Genomic DNA, 19,042 nt, shown 5'->3' with positions numbered 1-19,042 from the left:
TCCCTCGGTGATGACAGCCCGGGTGGAGAGTCTATGCCTAAAAGCCCGTACCCGGACAGGCCCGCAGGCCTGTCAGGAAGAGCCATCTCTCTCTCTCTCTCTTTAATACATAAATATGTTTGACCTGAAAATTGCTAATGCGCCGGAATCTCGCGATGTTAATGTGTCTAGGACGTCATCAAAGACAATGAATTACGATCATCAAAAATTTAGATATAGTTAATTATAATCATAATGTCCAAGTTAATACATCGGCGAAAAGGTCTTCGTATTTTGTAATAAAAAGTTGCCATAAAATCTTTTGGTTGTATAGTGTGCAATTGGCTGCTTTTGATATCATAAAAAGGTGATATTTTAAAAATGAAATTAATAATTGTGTTTACTAGCAAACGAAAAAAAAAACCGACTTCAATTACATCGACAAGTAATACAACGTAAGTTGACGACAAAAATTAACAAACGCACAAGTCGTTAATTCGTTTTTCGAGGAGGCTCCTCGATTTCTCAGGGATTCCATCATCAGATCCTGGTTTCCTTATCTTGGCACCACCTTTGGGATATTCCTTTCCAACAAAAAAAGAATTGTCAAAATCGGTTCTTAAGCGACGAAGTTATCTCCAAACATATTGTATGATATCGGTCAATGAAGTCGGTTAAAAGTAAAAAAACAGTATCTCGCTACTTTTAATTTGTTTTTCTGCAAAATGGGTAAATCTAATGAAGAAATTCGGTACATTTAAAAGTTTTACTTATAAATAATATGGAAAAAAAACTAACATTTTTTCAAACTATAAAATAATAAAACGGTTTGTATTCATTATTAAAATTAAAAATGCCTGGTCCTCAACAAAAAAATATCCGCTAGTAAAACCAGCTTTGCACTTCTTTAATTATAAGCATAATTTTTATTTTTATTTCTTTAAATGGTGTAAAATAAATATTATTATTATTAAAGTATTGCGAGTAACCTCACCTAATGGCAACTGAGTGTAACAGCAATTTTCGGAACTTATATCTACGATTTGAAATAACACAACTTGTAAAACGAAAAAAAATATTTATTCAAACAACATTATATCTAGTCCTCGGAAGAAATGGTACAGGGTTTGAATCAGGGGTTAGTAACAGTTGAACGTTGACGTTTGCCCTCCGCCAACGATTCCACATAACGTAGTGGTCTTTCCATAAGAAGTAAACTGTCACCGAATAGCCACACAACACTATTGCCATGAAGAAATCCATCGCAGTTTCCGTTATACGATGAGATATACCTGTGAAGGAACATATCGGAATAAAATATAAAAAAGAGATCTGTTTTGTGCACATAGATGACACGTTTTCTAGTGAAAACTACTGATGAGGGTGACTTAATCAATAGACAGATAAAAACATAAGTAATTATGTTTGCATTTTTGAAGTAAAATTTCTTTACGACGCTTGACTTAGGGAGTAAGCTGGTGAATGCATTACGAGAGCAAGAAAAGTGTGATCGGACGAGGTGAATGGAAGTTGAGAGGGAGATATAAGTTAGATGGAGCTAAGAAAGTTTTACTTCAGTTATGTGGTCTAAAGCACACTCGTTTTTTTTTTTTTGGTGTAGCGTAAATTCGCGGGTACACAACTAACAGAATGTAGAATAATCTTAATACTAATGTGGTCTTTTCATGTTGTTTAATTGACGTTTTAGTTTTTAGTGTAAGTGTGAGTAATTGTAAATATATTTGGTCCAAATAAAGAATTTATTATTATTGTTATTTCAATGTTAAAAAAAAAAAACGGTAAAGGTTGAATGCTTATTAGAATCTTTATAAATAAAATAATATGTAGTTAATATTTTAAGTCAACAATCTTTATGTGTTACAGTCAATTTTGATGAGGCTTTATGACAGTGTTTCCCAAAGTGGGCGATAACGCCCCCTTGTAAGCGCTGTAGTACTAAAAGTAAGAGACCTAGAAAAAAAAATGGTGTCGTTGTGTAGAAGCTTGGGGGGCGATTTTTCATTTAATCTATAAGGACACTCGACTACAACTTGTGAACATCAACTGATATTCATTAAAATATTGCTCGAAGGGGGCACTATAAAATAATTTATTCTCTTAGTGGGCAGTAGACAAAATAAGTTTGGGAGCCCCTGCTTTATGATGTTAAATTTTTGATAAGTATTTAAAAAAAATTAAAAAAACAAACCTTCGCTCTTTCTAACAGCATCGGGCTTACCAAAATTGTTACCCTCAATCACAAAGTACTGTGTGCCAACGATGCACACAGCTAGCAAACCGGCAGTCACTGTTGAGAGCAGCCAAAAAATTAGACAATCCGACTGCAAACAAAAAGAAAATATTAAATTTAAGAGGAGATAATTTTCTGTTTTCACGCTTTAATTTTACTAACATTTATTTAAGACTTCCTAAACGCGGTATTTTGGATTAAAACAATTAAAAATCAAAATAGCAATTGATATAAATAAAAATACATAACCGAAATGTATGTAGGCGTATAACTTTCGAACGACTGCAACGAATGGGAAGATTTCATTATTATTGTCATAATAAAGTCTGTATAAAAGGAAAGAAAAAACTATATATACAGTTCGAGTTAGTTAGTGAAAATCAAAATTAATACACAATTTTGCTATTAAACATATTTTTCATAAAAACTCGTCTTCGTTATCCATCAGCAAATGTTCCACTCCTCGCGACATTGTTTATGTAAATGTGAAATAAATTAATGTTAGGTATATTTTAGACGTTAGCTTCAGTAATTTAATAAGATATGACAAAGGCGATATAGAAATTCAATATGCTCGCTGTGTCACGTCAGATGGCAGCCATCTTTAAAGCGGTTAGCGGGCTAAGGCCTCTTGCGGTCGCAGGGTAAAATATCGTTGGTTTGAGAAGCGTTACAATTTAATTAATTATTCCTAGTATGAGCATTAGTTATATGTCATAATATTAATGTGTAAGTTTATTGATCGTCATTATCATTATATATAATAAAACTAAGTTGATAAAATGTGCGTGCCGATAAAACTTAAAAAGGAGTCCCGGCACGATAAAGGGACTTATATAGTGTGATAGCCCTTTATCCTCCATCGAACAAGAAAGTTCCCGTTTTAACCTAAAGGACGTGTTTTTAAAGATATAAGGGCTTTTCCAACCCTTCAACTTGGAAATTAAGCATAGTGGCGCCATCTGTTGTCGAGTATTTGAACTTCATTCAGAACAACGATTGTTTGGGTTGCATTTCGAAAGGCGCTGCGAGAAATTGCAGCATGTGTAGTGATGGCGCGAAATTTAAAATTCCAATTTCTCTAATGTCTTAAATTACGTTTGTTACTATAGTAAAGTTATTAAATTTTATGTATTTAACAGCAGTAGCTAAATTATATTTTGGAGTTTAGTGCGACATAATTTTAGTTATTCAAATTAGTTCTGAAAACATTTTAAAATTTAAGTTTTCAAATTTCGTGCCTTTACTGCGTATGCTACAGCTGCAGAACCTATTGTTACGGCGGACGATAATGTCGAGAACATTCTAGAAAGTGTGAGAAAGAAAATATTCTCAAACTTTCTCGAATATACTAGAGCCTAGCTCTCTGAATATATAAGAGCCCGGTGTCGCCCGCCAGAGTTAGTTCGATTTGAACAGCGAAACAAGCGATTTCAAAACGAAAAGGAAAAAGTTATCTTATTTTTTTATTTCAACTACCACGTAATCTCATATCAACTCTCGAACGAAGCCGGGTATCATAGCTAGTATAAAATAATAGTTAAGAGAATATTTGAAAACCATATGTCTATCAGTCGATAATAACGTAAACATTTATATATATAAAATTATAATATAATTATAATTTATTGTACACTAGGCGTGGAAATTTTTATATCAAAAAGGAAAACATAAACAAGTAAAAAAGGCGGTCTTATCGCTAAAAGAGTGATCTCCTCCAGACAACCTCTAGCATGATAAGGACATGACAAAAAATTAGACAGTATGGAGATGTGTATACATATATAGACATATAAACATATCAATACAAATAAATAAAATTGGAGTGTTTGTTTGTAATATTAAAATAACCACTTTTTACTAAATGCATGATGTATACATGGTACATTTACCAAAATAACATTTTTTACAATTTTTGTCTGTCCGTCTGTCTGTTTGTTTCGGCTAATCTCCGAAACGGCTAGGCAGAATTTTGACGGGGGGATAAATTTCTAAAATATAGTATAAGTAGCTTAAGTTACTACTTAATACATCGGCTATCAGCCAGTGAAAGTCCCGTTAAAATCGACGTAGCCGTTTCAGAGATTACAAGAAAAAATAATTTGATGAGTCAAGACATTATAATAAAACAAGAATTGGACAGTAAAAAGCGCTGCAGAATAAATGTCAAAATAATTTGTATTGTAGTAATTAAAGCACACATCCAGAAAAAAATTATAATTAAAACTCTGCTCATTCATTCAAAATCATTCAAGCAGTTAATAAGAACATTGTTTTTAGTCTAGAGTGGCAAGAACCGTACAGTGAGCTTGATAGTACATATACGTTTCTCGTAGCCTACTGACGCCCGTAGCATCAGGCATTCTCAAGAGCTCCAACTTCCCTACTCACCATAGGAACGTAACACTTCTTGAGACTTATTGTTAGACTAGTATTATCTGCCTGTGATTCTTTGTAAAGTTGAGGTAGAGTACCTGGTAATGATGATCAAGATTTTTAACAAAATACTTTTAGCTAAGCTCTACCTCAATTAAACATACAAAAAAAAAAATTAAATCATAGATGACCTACAATACTATTTTATTCATTAAAGTTTTAATATAATAATGAATTCCTGAAATTCTATTTGATTATACTTTTTCATTCCGAGATTACATTGAGCGTCATCCATGTAGAATTTGAGTGAAGTCATGAGAAAATGCTTATTCAAAAGTGCGTACAAAGGGACGTGATATGCGCCTGCCGATAAATTAAATTCCAACCGTACGCCGTATTAACGCTGTTCATCTTATCATTTCAGATGAATACTTAAGAATTTTTCGTAATACTCAATTTAATTGTCCCATTTCATTATTGCTAATTAGCTCGAGAAAATTTCTATAAACAATGAAAATGTTTTTATAGAAATGAGTACGCCTATTTAAAATTCAATTAAGAAAGATATTTGATATTTCACGTGCGTATTACATTACTTTTTGGTACATAGATTTTCTATACAACAATGTTATTTAGGTTGATGATTAATTGCCTCTGTTTTGTTGAAGGATAGACAATTAATCAAATGAGTAATTAAACTTGGTGGCTAGGTCAAGTTTATTAACAAAATTCAAGAATATCCTTAGATTACGTAATGATTAAGTTGAATTCCAAATGTAAACCAAATTATTAATCTTTTTATGTTTATATGAAGGCACTTGAACGAAAACATATTTCATTTTTCCTTGATACTATCTTTTGCCCGCGATTTCGTCAGAGTGGAATAGTTACATATAATACATGAAATACCTAGTACTTCTGATTTTTTTTCAACTTAAATTAACTTAAGTCCTTTCTCAATACTCATTATATCTGTATCGAACTTTTTATTGGGTGTACCGATTTTGATGATTCGTTTTTTAAATGTAAGCTGGTGCTTGTCATGTGGTTCCACTTACATTTAATAGAGACCTGACTAGTAATGAATATATTTTGAGCTATCCTTAATAATGCGTATTAAATTGTTTATTTTACTGACCTGTATTACTGGTCGATGTAAATTGAAGTTGGTCTTTTTTTAGTTCGCGAGAAAACACAATTATTAAATGATTCATTAGAACACTGCATACTATAACACGAAAATGAAAAATATAAAATAACACTAATCAAGGAGTATCATTTAGATTTCATCAGTTTCAAATCGTAAAAAAAAAGGTTCCGACGTAAATGGCCTTTTAAAAGCGAAGGACCAGTTCGAGCGTTCGAAAAAATTGCTACAAAAAAAAAAAAAATTCAGAGTGCGGACAAAAATGCGAAGACGTATTGCCGGATGGCCGGCCGACCGTAAATGGTACGCGAAGAAAAATGGGCTAGAATTAGTGTGACTATGGTTTTAAATTTAGGAATGGAAGACTGGATTTTGAAAAGACTTGCAAAATGAAGTGTTCGTAGTTTCAGTACTGTAAAGTAACTGCGTGAAATTGTAATGGAAGAATCAAAATAATGTTTCTACGGATTATAAACTTTTATTTAGATATTGAAGCGGTAACATTAATCTGTTTCCTGTGGATTGACTGACTATTATTTAGGTTATATATAAAATAAAATACATTTTTTTTTCAAACAAATAACAAATTTAATTACAGATTTATAATTGATTGAAAAGTAAGAACGTGTTGTTAATGGAGAAGACAATATTAAAAAAAATAGATTGTAGGTTAAAAATAAAAGTGCTTTATTAGGTATTTTAGCGAAATGGAGTTTGACGAAAAACGAGATATTCTTTACTTTGGAATGGTTTACGTATTAATGATAGTGGTAGACGAAACTATAAAAATACTATTTGTTAATTTTAAAACACAGTTAAATTGATTTTAAACACACTTTTATAGATTTTTAATACACGAGAATAGATCTATTTATATAATAAACAAAATAAATAACAGAAATATAATAATACCGAAAATAAAAATCATCATATCAAAAATTTCGCTCTAGCGGTATATCGTTCCATAGCTTAATTGGCTAGAGCGCCGACACGGTCAGTCGGAGACGCGGGTTCGAATCCCGCTGGAGCGGTCAATTTTTGATATGATATTCAAAAATATTCAAAAATGAACAGAAATATAGTTATTGTTTAAAGATAATAAAATCATATTATATTCATGAAAAAAGAAATATGGCTACAAAGTTTGGTCAGCTAGTTACAGATAAAAAGTGACCCAAATCCACAATTTTACAATGCTATGGACATACGATACCGCACAATATTCACCTGTAGATGACTCCTATTTCGTGGATTACAAAACCACAGCCGCAACGCCTGAAGAACCGTGTAACGAGGCGTGCGAATTGCTGGATAACTGAAAATAAATAAATTGTTCGCATTTTTAATTTGTAATTACCAACTTACGAGTGTGATTGATAATTGTTTGAGAATATGTGGATTGTGAGATGAAACTATGTAATGTCAAAATTATTATTGTACATTGTTTTCAAACGAATAAAAAAATTCAGTTACTTTAGTGAAACATATTTAATTTAAGAATTGTTCGTGTATGTCATTTTCAATGTAATGATTTAGTAATAATTTTGTAAGGTTTATTATGCTATAATATAATAACCAATAAGCATTGGTAGCTTTGAAGATTTTATCGTTATAAGTTTTTTTCATTGGGGCTAAACTTTGGTCATGCTATTTTTTGCCTATTGCTTACAATTGCATACCTATACGACGATTTAGTGTCATTAATTGTGTTTTGCCAGTATTTGTCTATAAATATATGCCAGAGTGTGAAAAAAGTGACACTGACTGAAGAAGAAATAATAATATTATATTATTATTGTAATAAGTACTCTTTGGCTGTGTTAAGTAATTTTGGTTGGGTGTAGTTGATACCGAACTGGCAAGTGATAATTGAACCATAAGGCTCCTGATTCTTCGTAGGAACGAGGCAGTCTGCTATGGGTATTTCTCTAGACAATTAGAGAAGCCAGGATAGGATCGAATTCACTACACTAGCACCAATAGAAATCAATATGTATACAAGGTTGTATCTGTTTATGTATGTTTATATTTTATATATATATATATATATGAATTTATTTGCTCATGTATATACTAAGCCACTAACGTTACTTTACATTTCCTCCCTTTTTTCTTCTTCTTTATCTGAATTGTACTAATACCCGATTTTGCACATCTAGAAACTTCTGCTCTTGTACGTCCTAAGGTTGGCTGGTAGAGAATGATTTTAGCATTAAGCCCGCCTTTTGTACAGTTCTTTAATGTATTGAGCAATAAAGTATTAATAAATAAATAAGTAAATAGCTTTGCGTCACAAGTATTGTAACAGATAAATGATATATTGTCATCAGTTACGTATAGTATACGCCTGAGATATTTAATCGACGTTTTATTTTCAAGCGATCAACCGGATACGCCTTTTTTTTATAGATGGGGCAATGCAATTTACGCCCTAGCCCCACCACACGTGGGGACGGGAGTGTGGAAATCTCAGCCTAAAGTGCAATGTGGGGACACCATGTGGGGACGCCATGGGATCGCTTTCGCACACTACCACGACGCCCACCAACCTGATACGCCTTGTAACAAATCTCTGTACGTTAAAATATCCTGTCTTTCTAACGCTTGAAATTTAAATAGTTTTTTATAAATAATCTTATATCTAGCCCAATTTTCTCAATATTTTATAGAGTAAAAAACTTCTGCAAGTATAAGGTTATTAAAAAAAAAAATAACGTGTGGCACTCGGGGACTGCCGCGGTAAAGCTATTGCATAGCATTTTGTATCAACTTATGCAATTATAATTATTTATTTATTTTATTTATGCAGTATTTCTTTTTCTTTGATATTAATTCAAGTTACACTTTTTGAGCGTGGTGACCGATAAGAAAACAAATTTTTTTCTGTTATTAAATAAATAAAAAGTTAATATTGTTTAAAATATTTTTATTATTTTACAATACATGTGGGTTTTATTATCTTACAGTAGCTGTTGGTTATCCAGGAATATTTATCATTGACACTATAGGTTTAAGATAACTGAAATAAGAAACATAAGTTTGCGACTTAACGCACGCACACAACGCCGTGTCGAAGACTGCCGAACTGAAACGACGTTAGACGATGCACGGCCTTCAAGCCACACCTGCGTGCCCGTCGGAGTAGGGAGCGTGAGGTTTTTTTCGTTACGGAATTTCTGGATTCGGTCCCCGCGCTCAAGGCCCGCGATAGAAGCTATGCAATAGCTTAAAAGAAAGAAATCGGTAAACTCGTTCTCAATTTATGGCGTGACTAACGAAAATTGGGATTCATTTTATAAAGAACTAGCTGTGCCCGCGATTTCGTCCGCGTGGAATTTAACAAAAAAGTTATTTCTTAGTTCGCAGAGTTATCAAATAAATAAATTTTCAAAAACAAAAGTAGCCTAAGTTACTACTTATTACATCAGCTATCAGCCAACGAAAGTCCCGTGGAAATCGCTCCAGCCGTTTCAGAGATTAGCCGGAACAAACAGATAGACAGGCAGACATGTATTAGTAAAAAGCGGTGAAAATAAATATTACAAACAGACACTCTAATTTTATTTATTTGTTTAGATTAAGTAATTAAACTGATTTAGGAAGTAAGTTCCCAGTAAGTTAAAATTGAGATAGTGTACAAATGATCTAGGTCTGAGGTTAGCACTATTTAAAATCAAGTCTAAAGTGTTTAATGAGTTTCGATCGCCGGCAGACTGAGGAAATCGGAAACTGGTTAAAAGTGGTACTGAAACGACCGAAGATATTTTATCTGTGAGGGTTGTCAGTTGTAAATTTTGAAATATTTTCACATGAAACTGAGACACCATTTCCTCTGCCCTAAGGTTGTCTGAAAGAGATAACTTTTTAGCAATAACGCCACCCGTTGTACGTTATTATACTTTGTTAAAATCTTTTTTTTTGCTAAGTAATGTGTCTGTTATTGGTGCACAATAAATTTTATTATTATTATTATTATTACACAGATAAATATAATCTTAATTTACTGGTATTTTTGTTTTATATTGAGTTTTAGCATAAACAATTTGCTTATGGTTATACGGAATTGTAATAAAATCGTAGATACATCGTAACTTGTGTCTGGCATAATCTCTGTAAGGGTTAGATTAAATCAAGATATTATAAAGAAAATAGTAGAAAATGCAATATTAAGGTTTTAAAAAGCAAAGCAAAAATAATATTGAAATTTATTTATATATCTATAGTTATTTAAAAGTAACTTACTTTATGAGCGAAACTATAAATTGATTATACATGCTTCCTTAATACTAAATAATAATATTAATTAATAAATAGTAGCGTTTTGTTCGTGAAGGAAGATCTGTTAAGTAGCTATAACAAATAGAACGACAGAAACAAGCGTGCGTGCAGGGATTTAGTCCATATTGAATACGTATGTCAAATTATCAACAATAACAGTCGAAAACCGGGGCAAAGCACAGCAAGAATTTATAATTAGGATTAGTAAGTAATAAATAAATAATAAATATTATTCTATCTGGCAACCCTCTACAGTTAGTTCGGATACTCGAACTTGCACGATAAACCGTCTCGGTCCAACCGTAATCAGTTCGATTTCCCGCAATTAGTTGATGTGATTTATCTGTCGGAGATGTCCGTTCCAATGGAAGCAAGAACTTCCGGTACACCCTTGTATATTTCATTCTTGTTTCTTTGTTGTACATGAACACTATTTATCTTTTAACTGTATCTACATTAAACGATGTATCTAGAAAATAATACAAATTTAAATATGTACGCATACGTGGGTTACATGATTGTTGTTGTTTTTTTTTTTTTTTTTATACTAAAATGACAACAAGAGACCAGCCAACTTTATTTTCAAAGGGATCCAAACTATTTGGTCGGTCCATAACATTCACGTTTTACATAACATTCACTATATTTTTATCTTGTATCCTTATACTAAATAAACAGTACAAATCTATCTCAATATTTCGATTAAGCTTTATAAAAGATATATAGAAAAATTATAGTGCCTTTCAAACTTTTTAGCATTTAGATTTAAAAAAAAAAAAGAATTTTAATCATTAAAAATGTATGTAATAGTATTTTCATCTAAATCAAAATAATTAAGTAACAATTCTTCGAAATTCAATCTTTAAAAGAGGAACAAGCGAACTGTAATCTACGGACAACTGTTACGATCGGGGCCATTAAATAAGTTTTACTAATGAAATATTACTGGCGAGGTACGTTTTAAAAGCTTTCGGAGTAGCGCAGACGGGCTACCGAATTAATTGTCAAATTATTTTATTTTCCGGTTTTTATGTTATCTTTGACGACGCGTTGGCGGAACGATCACATCAATGGCTTGCGGCTGTTGCGCTGGCGGCTGGCATTTTTATTTGTACAAATATTTTTGAAGTAAAACTTCTCTACGCACGCTTGGCTTGGGAAGTAAGCCGGTGTATGCGTGAAATGTTACGAAAAGAGTGATCGGGTGAGGCGAACGGAAGTTGAGAGGGAGATATAAGTTAGTGAAGATAGAAAGAGAAAGAGTTACGTTTCGTAAGGTTTACTTTAGTTGTGTGGTCTAAAGCGCACTCGTTTTTTTTTGGTCAGGAAGTTTGTCATTGTGGGTCTCCTAACCTTGCCTCAGAGAAGACGTGAAGCTGGTGGTCCCGGTTATTATCATAGACAGCTGATAATGATTGTTACTCATAGTTGAGAACGCAGCCACCAACTCGTAGTGGAGCAGCGTGGTGGATTAAGCTCTAACCATCCTTTTATAAGGAGAATAGGCCTGTGCTACGCAACAACGATTTATCGAATCAAAACGATAAAATAATTATTGTGATGGACAATTTTGTTTCTTAATTTAATTTTCTATAATAAAGATCTCATGTTTGCGTCGTTTTCACTCTTATTTGCTCCGTATTATTTGCATTCATTGCATGGTATTCAATTATTTGTCCCATTCAGGGCACATTTTGTGCAATGAAGATAAATTCAGTAGTCATTCCACCGTTTAATTACCGAATCTGCTAATCGGATTGGTTTATTAAAATTTCAATAATTTATAAATGAGCACGTTCACTAAACGAACACAAATTAAATTAAAATATTTCACTGAAACGAAATTTACGTTTTTGTGATATTTTAACGGACATAAAAGTGAGGTTATTATGGATTTGTATTTTTATTCAAGTACCATTAAATACGTAGCAAGATATATTTTAATCGTATTTATACTTAGAATAGAAAGGAACAGAATTTAAATTTTAAGCTTAATTATGCAAAGTAATTTATTATTACTGTATACTAGCTCTGCCCGCGACTTCGTCCGCGTAGAATTTAACAAATAGTTATTGTTCAGTTCGCAGTTTTATAAAATAAAATACATGTATCTATACATCTATATAAAAAAATATAATTAGAGTGTCTGTTTGTAATATTAAATTAAACGCTTTTTACTAAGTTCATACGAGTGTCATATACCAAAATAACATTTTATAAAAAATTTGTCTGTCCGTCTGTCTGTCTGTTTGTTCCAGTGAATTCCTTATATGGCTGGACCAATTTTGACAGGACTTTCACTGGCAGATAGCTTATGTCATAAGGAGTAACTTAGGCTATTTTTATTTTAGAAATTTATTTATTATGTATATAAAATACTTGCAACACCGCCGACTGTAAATTAACTGCCTTAAAACATGTTGCGCTCTCATATCGTCTCAAACGTAGGTATGTCTCTAGGTGCAAGTTGCAAGTTTGTTAGCATAATGTAAATATTTTATGGTATTTTTTTTAATCGCTAGGAAATGCTTTTACGCACCCCGCCGACGAGGCCGGCGGGAATGCGGGGCTGCCGGTCCGAAGTGAACGACCCAGAATACCCACTAAAACCCAGCAGTTCTCTCATCGTTATAGCGTGTTGACCTCCTCGCAGAAGGAGGCCAAGGTCGACCAGCACCTTTCGACCAGACCACGCTCGGCAATTTTAGAGTATACCTAAAGCTATGTCAAAGAAGTCAATAATTATAACATATAACGTATACATATGATACTTAAATTTGTCAAGTGTACTTAGCATACTTTTATATCTTAGTACGTACCGTATAAAGTAAAGCTATATATGTACATATGTTCCGTAAATACGTAACAGAAACGTATAGGTCGAAACCTAGTCAAATAACACAAGGTATTAAGGTCACCTGTAGCCGCAGAGCTCACAATGGTTCCTTCCCATTTGATTGAGCCACCTCTGTAGGCAGGACAGATGGACGTTTGCCAAGGAACCCTTGCAGTTGCAGGGCGATATTAATCTGTAACATAAACAAAATATTAAGAAAATGTCTTCATTCTCGCTAAATTTAGCAATATGCTTGGATGTTTTAGTTAGTTTGTCATTTTATTAAATATAGTAAGTAATTAGTATAATTAACACTCTTGTGCATTTTGTGTTAAGTATTATAAATAGTAATATTATGTTATAATGTGACTATCTGCGAGAGAACGATAGTGATCGATATAGTCCACAGAATTAGCAAGTTGAAGTGTCAGGGGGCTGGTCATCTGTGACGCAGGACCGATGGCCGTTAGAGCAAACGGATCCTGGAGTGGAGACCACGTCTTGGCAAACGCAGTGTGGGACGTCCTCCGGCCCGTTGGACCGACGATCTACGTAAGATTGAGTGTAGGCTAGATGAGGATTGCGAAAAAACCGGGATGTCTGGCGCGAAATTGGGGAGGCCTATGTCCAGCAGTGGACTGTGGAGTGTGGCTGAACTGATTAGAAATAGACAGACATTGCTACCAAGTAAAGCTTTAGGCAAGCTGACCAATTAAATCGTAGTAAATTAGAACGCTGCGTTCAATGTCACCAGTTGAAAGGCTGGCTACAAAATTATATTTCATGTGGAGTAGAAAAGTGTGTGTCCTTATTGTATGTTCTAATATAGCTACATATAGATATTCTTTTTTCAATTTCCTAAAAAGGTAAAAAAGCATGGGTCATTGTTTTTATAAATAACAAATAGTTCGAAAAACTATAGGGAACGCTCAGTGACAATTGTATTTTTATGTACACACACACATACAGTTACAGCGTCGAATTATATCGAATACGAAAAACATCATCAAAAACTGCTTAAAACTAGATAGCAGATTATGTAAGCTTTAAAAAATATAAAACAAATAATTGTCAGTAGAGTTCTTATTATACAGATACACATTTCACGCAGATATCAACAAGTTTGTTGGCGAATATAGAATAACTCATTAAGATATTAAGCGATCAAAGATATATATCTATATATATACATGGTAAACGCAAACGACATTGTCATATATAATCATGTCTACATAAATAACGATGAAACGGTTTTCAAAACATTCCTTTTAGGCAAGCATGTCGAAAATAATTCGGTAATGTCGAACGCAATTTCAAACTCATTCGACGGCTCTTAATGAAGCTTCCGTACCCTGGCGTACCCTGGAAGCACTGATAATTATGTTACTTCTGGTATAGAACTATGTTGATGTATTTTCATCGTCGTAAAAATCGATTTGAAAATTATAATATCGTTTAGTATGAATAACCATAATGTATGTAAACAGTTTTGAGAAAGCTTACAATTTGTGAAAGCAAGTACTAATGATATCTTTTATCTATTATATTGAAAATTTTAGAAAAGATAAATCTTTCAACAATAAACTTTACTAAAATTTCTACGTATGAAGAAATCTATTTAAAAGCGAAACTTAGCAATTATTATTTTATTTAATTCAGTCGATTGAAGTCTGAAAATTATATTTTTTACATATTTTTTTTTCAAAATTCTTAGCAGGAAATTGGGCATGCACAAGTTGTGCCGCGCACTGCACTTATTGTCTATACCTATTGTTGGCGTTATATTCAAGTTTTGGACAAAAATAAAATTTAAATTCTAACCTTTCCTTTCCTCTGGTCATACAAATTCTGCAAACATTTGATCCGATGCTCGAGAGAGAATCCCTTTGTGTTACTCCGAAGTCGGACTTTTCAGACAAACTGTCCGAGTTTTTGTTTTTATTTTTATCGACGGCTTGTTGTTTATGATCAGTACTATTAACTATTGTTTTATTAAAGTTTCTCTCATTCGCAGTAAGACTAACTTCTGGAATGTTCTGTACCAGATCATTAGTTATAGTACTTATTGCCGCGTGTACATTTAAATTTGATGTTTCATTTACAACAGGCGCGTCTTTATTTAATTTGAAACAAGATGCCATAAAACGTTTCAATTCTACTAAAGTTATATCGTCATTTTCTGTATCATTTTTATCTAGAATGGGAATTTTAAGTTCTGTCAAATCAGCGATTTGCGTCTGGTTTGTTGCATAACTTAGTGAAGTAAGTCTCAGTGCATTTGCAACATCTTTAGTTGTTATAATTTGTCGTATACTATGCTCTGATTTTGATACTCCCGGTTTTAATCTTGTGTTGTTTTTCAAACAGTGTGGAACAGCCCCAGGAAGGTTTATAACTCTTGAAGGACCAGCGTCGTCTAAGACTTGTGTAATTGGTTTGTTTGTTACTTTTTTATTTCCATCATTTATTTCTTCTTTTCTTGATTCTTCTCCATTGTTTTCACTTTTTTCTTGATTGTCCATTAAATAGTTTACTTCATTTATATTTTTATTTAAAATATATTATTATTAAAATAAATCTTGTAAGAATGTGTAATGACAGCTGGGATTTAACGAGCCTTTTGACAGGATAGTTTTTGAATCATACTTTTATCTACCTATAGTCAATAGTTATGTTTTACAAAATAGTTTTTAGTGGAGCAAAAATGTATGAAATGAGAACTGCTTTTCATTAAAATAATGATGTATGTAATACGAGACTTTATCATTATAAATTCATTATTTTGTATTTGATGTATTTGTAACTGGTTCAACGAATTATTTATTATATAAAACGATAAAAATGCGATTAATATATAAAATTATATTAATAACCACAAATTATTTATTCAGTGAGTGTTTGATGAGGATCATTGTGAATTATTATTACAAAATCAGAACAAAGAAAATGAATATTTATATTTTTAATAATTTGTATTTAGGAGTATCTTTTGTATTATCATGTCAATTCTTTTGCTCATCTCAGGACTCTATTCCAGAAGCCGTATAATCCTAAAGTTGTTGGTGTCAAATGTAACCACTAATCTACTATCAATTCAATCAGTTAATTGAAAATCCTTTGGACTTTGTTGATAATTTAAAAATAATTAAACAGTGCGTAAATCAAAGATTAACCCAAATTTGAGTATTCTACTGTTGATCGATTAGAATATTAAGCCCAACATACAGGTTTCATTACAGAATTATTGCGATGTTATCACCATATTGCATTGTAACCAAACATACGTAACAGAGCAGAGCCTATGTTGATACCAGATAGTGATCGCAAAATGGTTTGTAAATGTTGAAAGCTACTGATTTTCACCTCGAGTAAAGCTTGTAAGTAGATTAAAAGGGATGTCAATGTATTTACATTTGGAGATAATTGTTTAATCTGAGGCATACTGGACTTTGCACCAAGTGCTTACAGTGTGGTGTATGTATTATGTACAAGTTACAAGTGAATTACGTGTGTGTGATTTCGTAACGAGCTAACACTATTAGATTTGTTTTTTAGATTATTCTCTTTCTTATTCTTAAATTCGCATTCAAAATATAAAAGTCCTAATTGAAAGGAATTTGAATGAAAACGAAAATGTAGAAAACTAGAAACATTCAATTATTTTAACGACGCAGCGCAGACCACTGTAGAAAGATAGCAAGTCATAAAAGTTTAAGAGACCGTAAAATTGTAAATTGTTTTTTTACGGTTCGTAATTACTTGTCATTACTAATCGTAAAAACGTTGTTAATCCATGTTGTACAGTAAAATGCGACAGATTAAAAATCACTTTGTAACGTTCCGTTAACGATTTTTCTAATTAAAAGGTTTTTGAATTTTATATCCGGAACTATAAAGACGACGGGATATTTATTATTGGGCCGCTTAAGCGAATGCGTAAATTTTCTTAATTTTTAGAATAAAAAAAGAGACAGAAATTGAAATGAGAAAAGACAGACGTCGTAACTTTAAAACGATGTCATCATGTGAATTTAAAATATGCTGATTATGTTGCAGTTTTTTATATGAACGTTTTAATTTAACACTACAAAATTGTTATTATACCTTTAAAAAAACAGAAATGATAATTTAGTTCTTAGTTAATTTGTGTATATTAAGAAAATTTTTCTTTGTAACAAATTGTTCGCCTCTACAATGTTACCGACCTCCATATATTATATCCATTAAACATTGATAAATCAGTCGAATTTATTAAATTAATTGTATTAAAATTGTATTTAAGTTTATTTTATAAACAATAACTATTTTTTTTAAAGTTTAAGTACAAAATTAACTTGAATATTTTAACTGACGTAGGGCCCAGCAGAAAATTTTCCCCACAAAATTTTGAGCAGCCCGACTGGGGGAGTACCTCGATCTTATAGAACATCACAGCTAAATAATACTGGTGTGTTCCTGTGGTAAGTAAGGTAGCCAGAATTCATGGGGAAAGTCAGGAGTAAATTCGACGCACTTGCGATGCTTTTGGTGTTGCACGTCTTGGTGTTCGTCGTCGTTGGTGTGTGTTGTACGTCTATATGCTACGGTAATCACTCACCATCAGATGGCACCATACGCTTACGCTGCGCTGCCGAACTAGTTGTATAAAAAGGTTCGTTTTAGCTATATATCTAACAATATACACCACGAACATAGTCAATAGTTCCTAATAGTGGTCGGTTTAAACTTAATGTCTGTGTTTTTTGATGAAAAATTTAATCAAAGTTAAAGGGTTAAAACATCGTGAGTTTAGTTTTGTTTATAATAAATAATTCATGATCAAGCATTTATAATTATGTAGATGAGTAAAATGTTTATATTAGCGAGTATAAAGTAGTGCTTCAGATTATTTATTATCAATTTTCTAGTATATTTAAGTAAATTCAAGGAAAGAAAACATTTAATTTTGTTTAAAACTAATTCATAATTAATTTATTATTAGACATTATGGATTATGAAATATATTTAATTTTTTTGTGGACCTTAAAGAATATACAAAAAATAAATTAGCCTAATTGTTTGAGCCATCCTTGAGTTATGCGCTTAGCAACGTTCATTTTTATTTATATAGATAATAACAGCATTTGATTGCCAAAATTTAATAATTTTCTTCCACTCAACAAATATTCGAATGTCTTTCGCGGCAGTTATTTACGTAAAATTTCCGTTCATATAAAACATTTTTAAAGTAATAATTAAGTCGACACAGAAATTTTACTTTTTAGCAAGGGAAATATTTTAATTAGGCTGTCCGAACTCAGGGCACGACTCGTGTGTTAAAGTGTGGCCCGCATTATGCAAAGGGGCACACTTAAATATATTTTTAATGTGAAATTACTTTCATTTCAGCAAGGTGACGACGTAAACTAGACTCTATTATTAAAATGACTCAAGAACTAAATTTTACGTTGTTACGAACCGAGAACGTTAAGTTTTGTTATTTTTAAGTAAATTATATGGTTGGGATTAGCTAGATTTTAGTTTGGGCTTAATAATTATTTACGTTTAATGTTTCGGTACTCAAATTTTTAACAATTTTCGGTGGTTAAAAATTGCTTGGTTTTAATTATGAAAAACTTTCCAGTTTTTTTTTTTAAGAAAAATTCGTCGTCTCAATATTTCAATAATTTTATTAAGTAATAAAAAGTAATTTTACGTTTATTTTCATACTTGTACTAAGACAGGAGGTCCGAGTTTGTCGCATGAAGCCATTCCCTGTAATGCTTCGATGAATTTTGACAACATTAGGGCTTGTCGCTGCGGCACTTCCCTGTAATTTGTAATTAAACTCGTAAAATGCGTTGTTTTGATCTTTTTCAGCAATATTTATGCTGAATACAAAAATACTTTGGGACGGCTTAGTACAAATAATTTAAGCCAATTTCGTATATTTTAATGTCTTACTAAAGGATAATTTAGTTCTAGTGGCCGAGGTATCAAATTAATGTTTCATCTGTTTATAAATACTACGAGTATATGAAATAACGATTGTTACGTATAAAACCGAGAAAGGCTTAACGGATTTGACTAAGTTTGGTTTTGAAATATTTGTAGTAGTCCAAGGAATCGTTCAAAATTGGTTCAAAACGGGCGAAAGTATAAAGAATTTGCAAGGAGAGAAGTCAAAGATTCAAAT

At 32.2% G+C, this 19,042-nt stretch overlaps 1 protein-coding gene across 1 annotated transcript; it reads right to left on the bottom strand.

Annotated features, from left to right (window-relative positions):
- Positions 1-1,040: 1,040 nt before the first annotated feature.
- On the bottom strand, positions 1,041-15,389 carry LOC123664741. The gene is made up of 5 exons (XM_045599233.1): positions 14,689-15,389; positions 12,950-13,060; positions 6,981-7,068; positions 2,189-2,321; positions 1,041-1,271 (listed from the first exon to the last, which is right to left on the bottom strand). The coding sequence occupies exons 1-5, from the start codon at positions 15,387-15,389 to the stop codon at positions 1,063-1,065; spliced, it is 1,242 nt and encodes a 413-aa protein (XP_045455189.1). The 3' UTR covers positions 1,041-1,062.
- Positions 15,390-19,042: the final 3,653 nt, after the last annotated feature.

The sequence above is a fragment of the Melitaea cinxia genome, chromosome 22 (assembly GCF_905220565.1).
Source record: "Melitaea cinxia chromosome 22, ilMelCinx1.1, whole genome shotgun sequence".
NCBI classification, from domain to species: domain Eukaryota; kingdom Metazoa; phylum Arthropoda; class Insecta; order Lepidoptera; family Nymphalidae; genus Melitaea; species Melitaea cinxia.
This window is presented reverse-complemented; position numbering and strand designations above follow the sequence as displayed.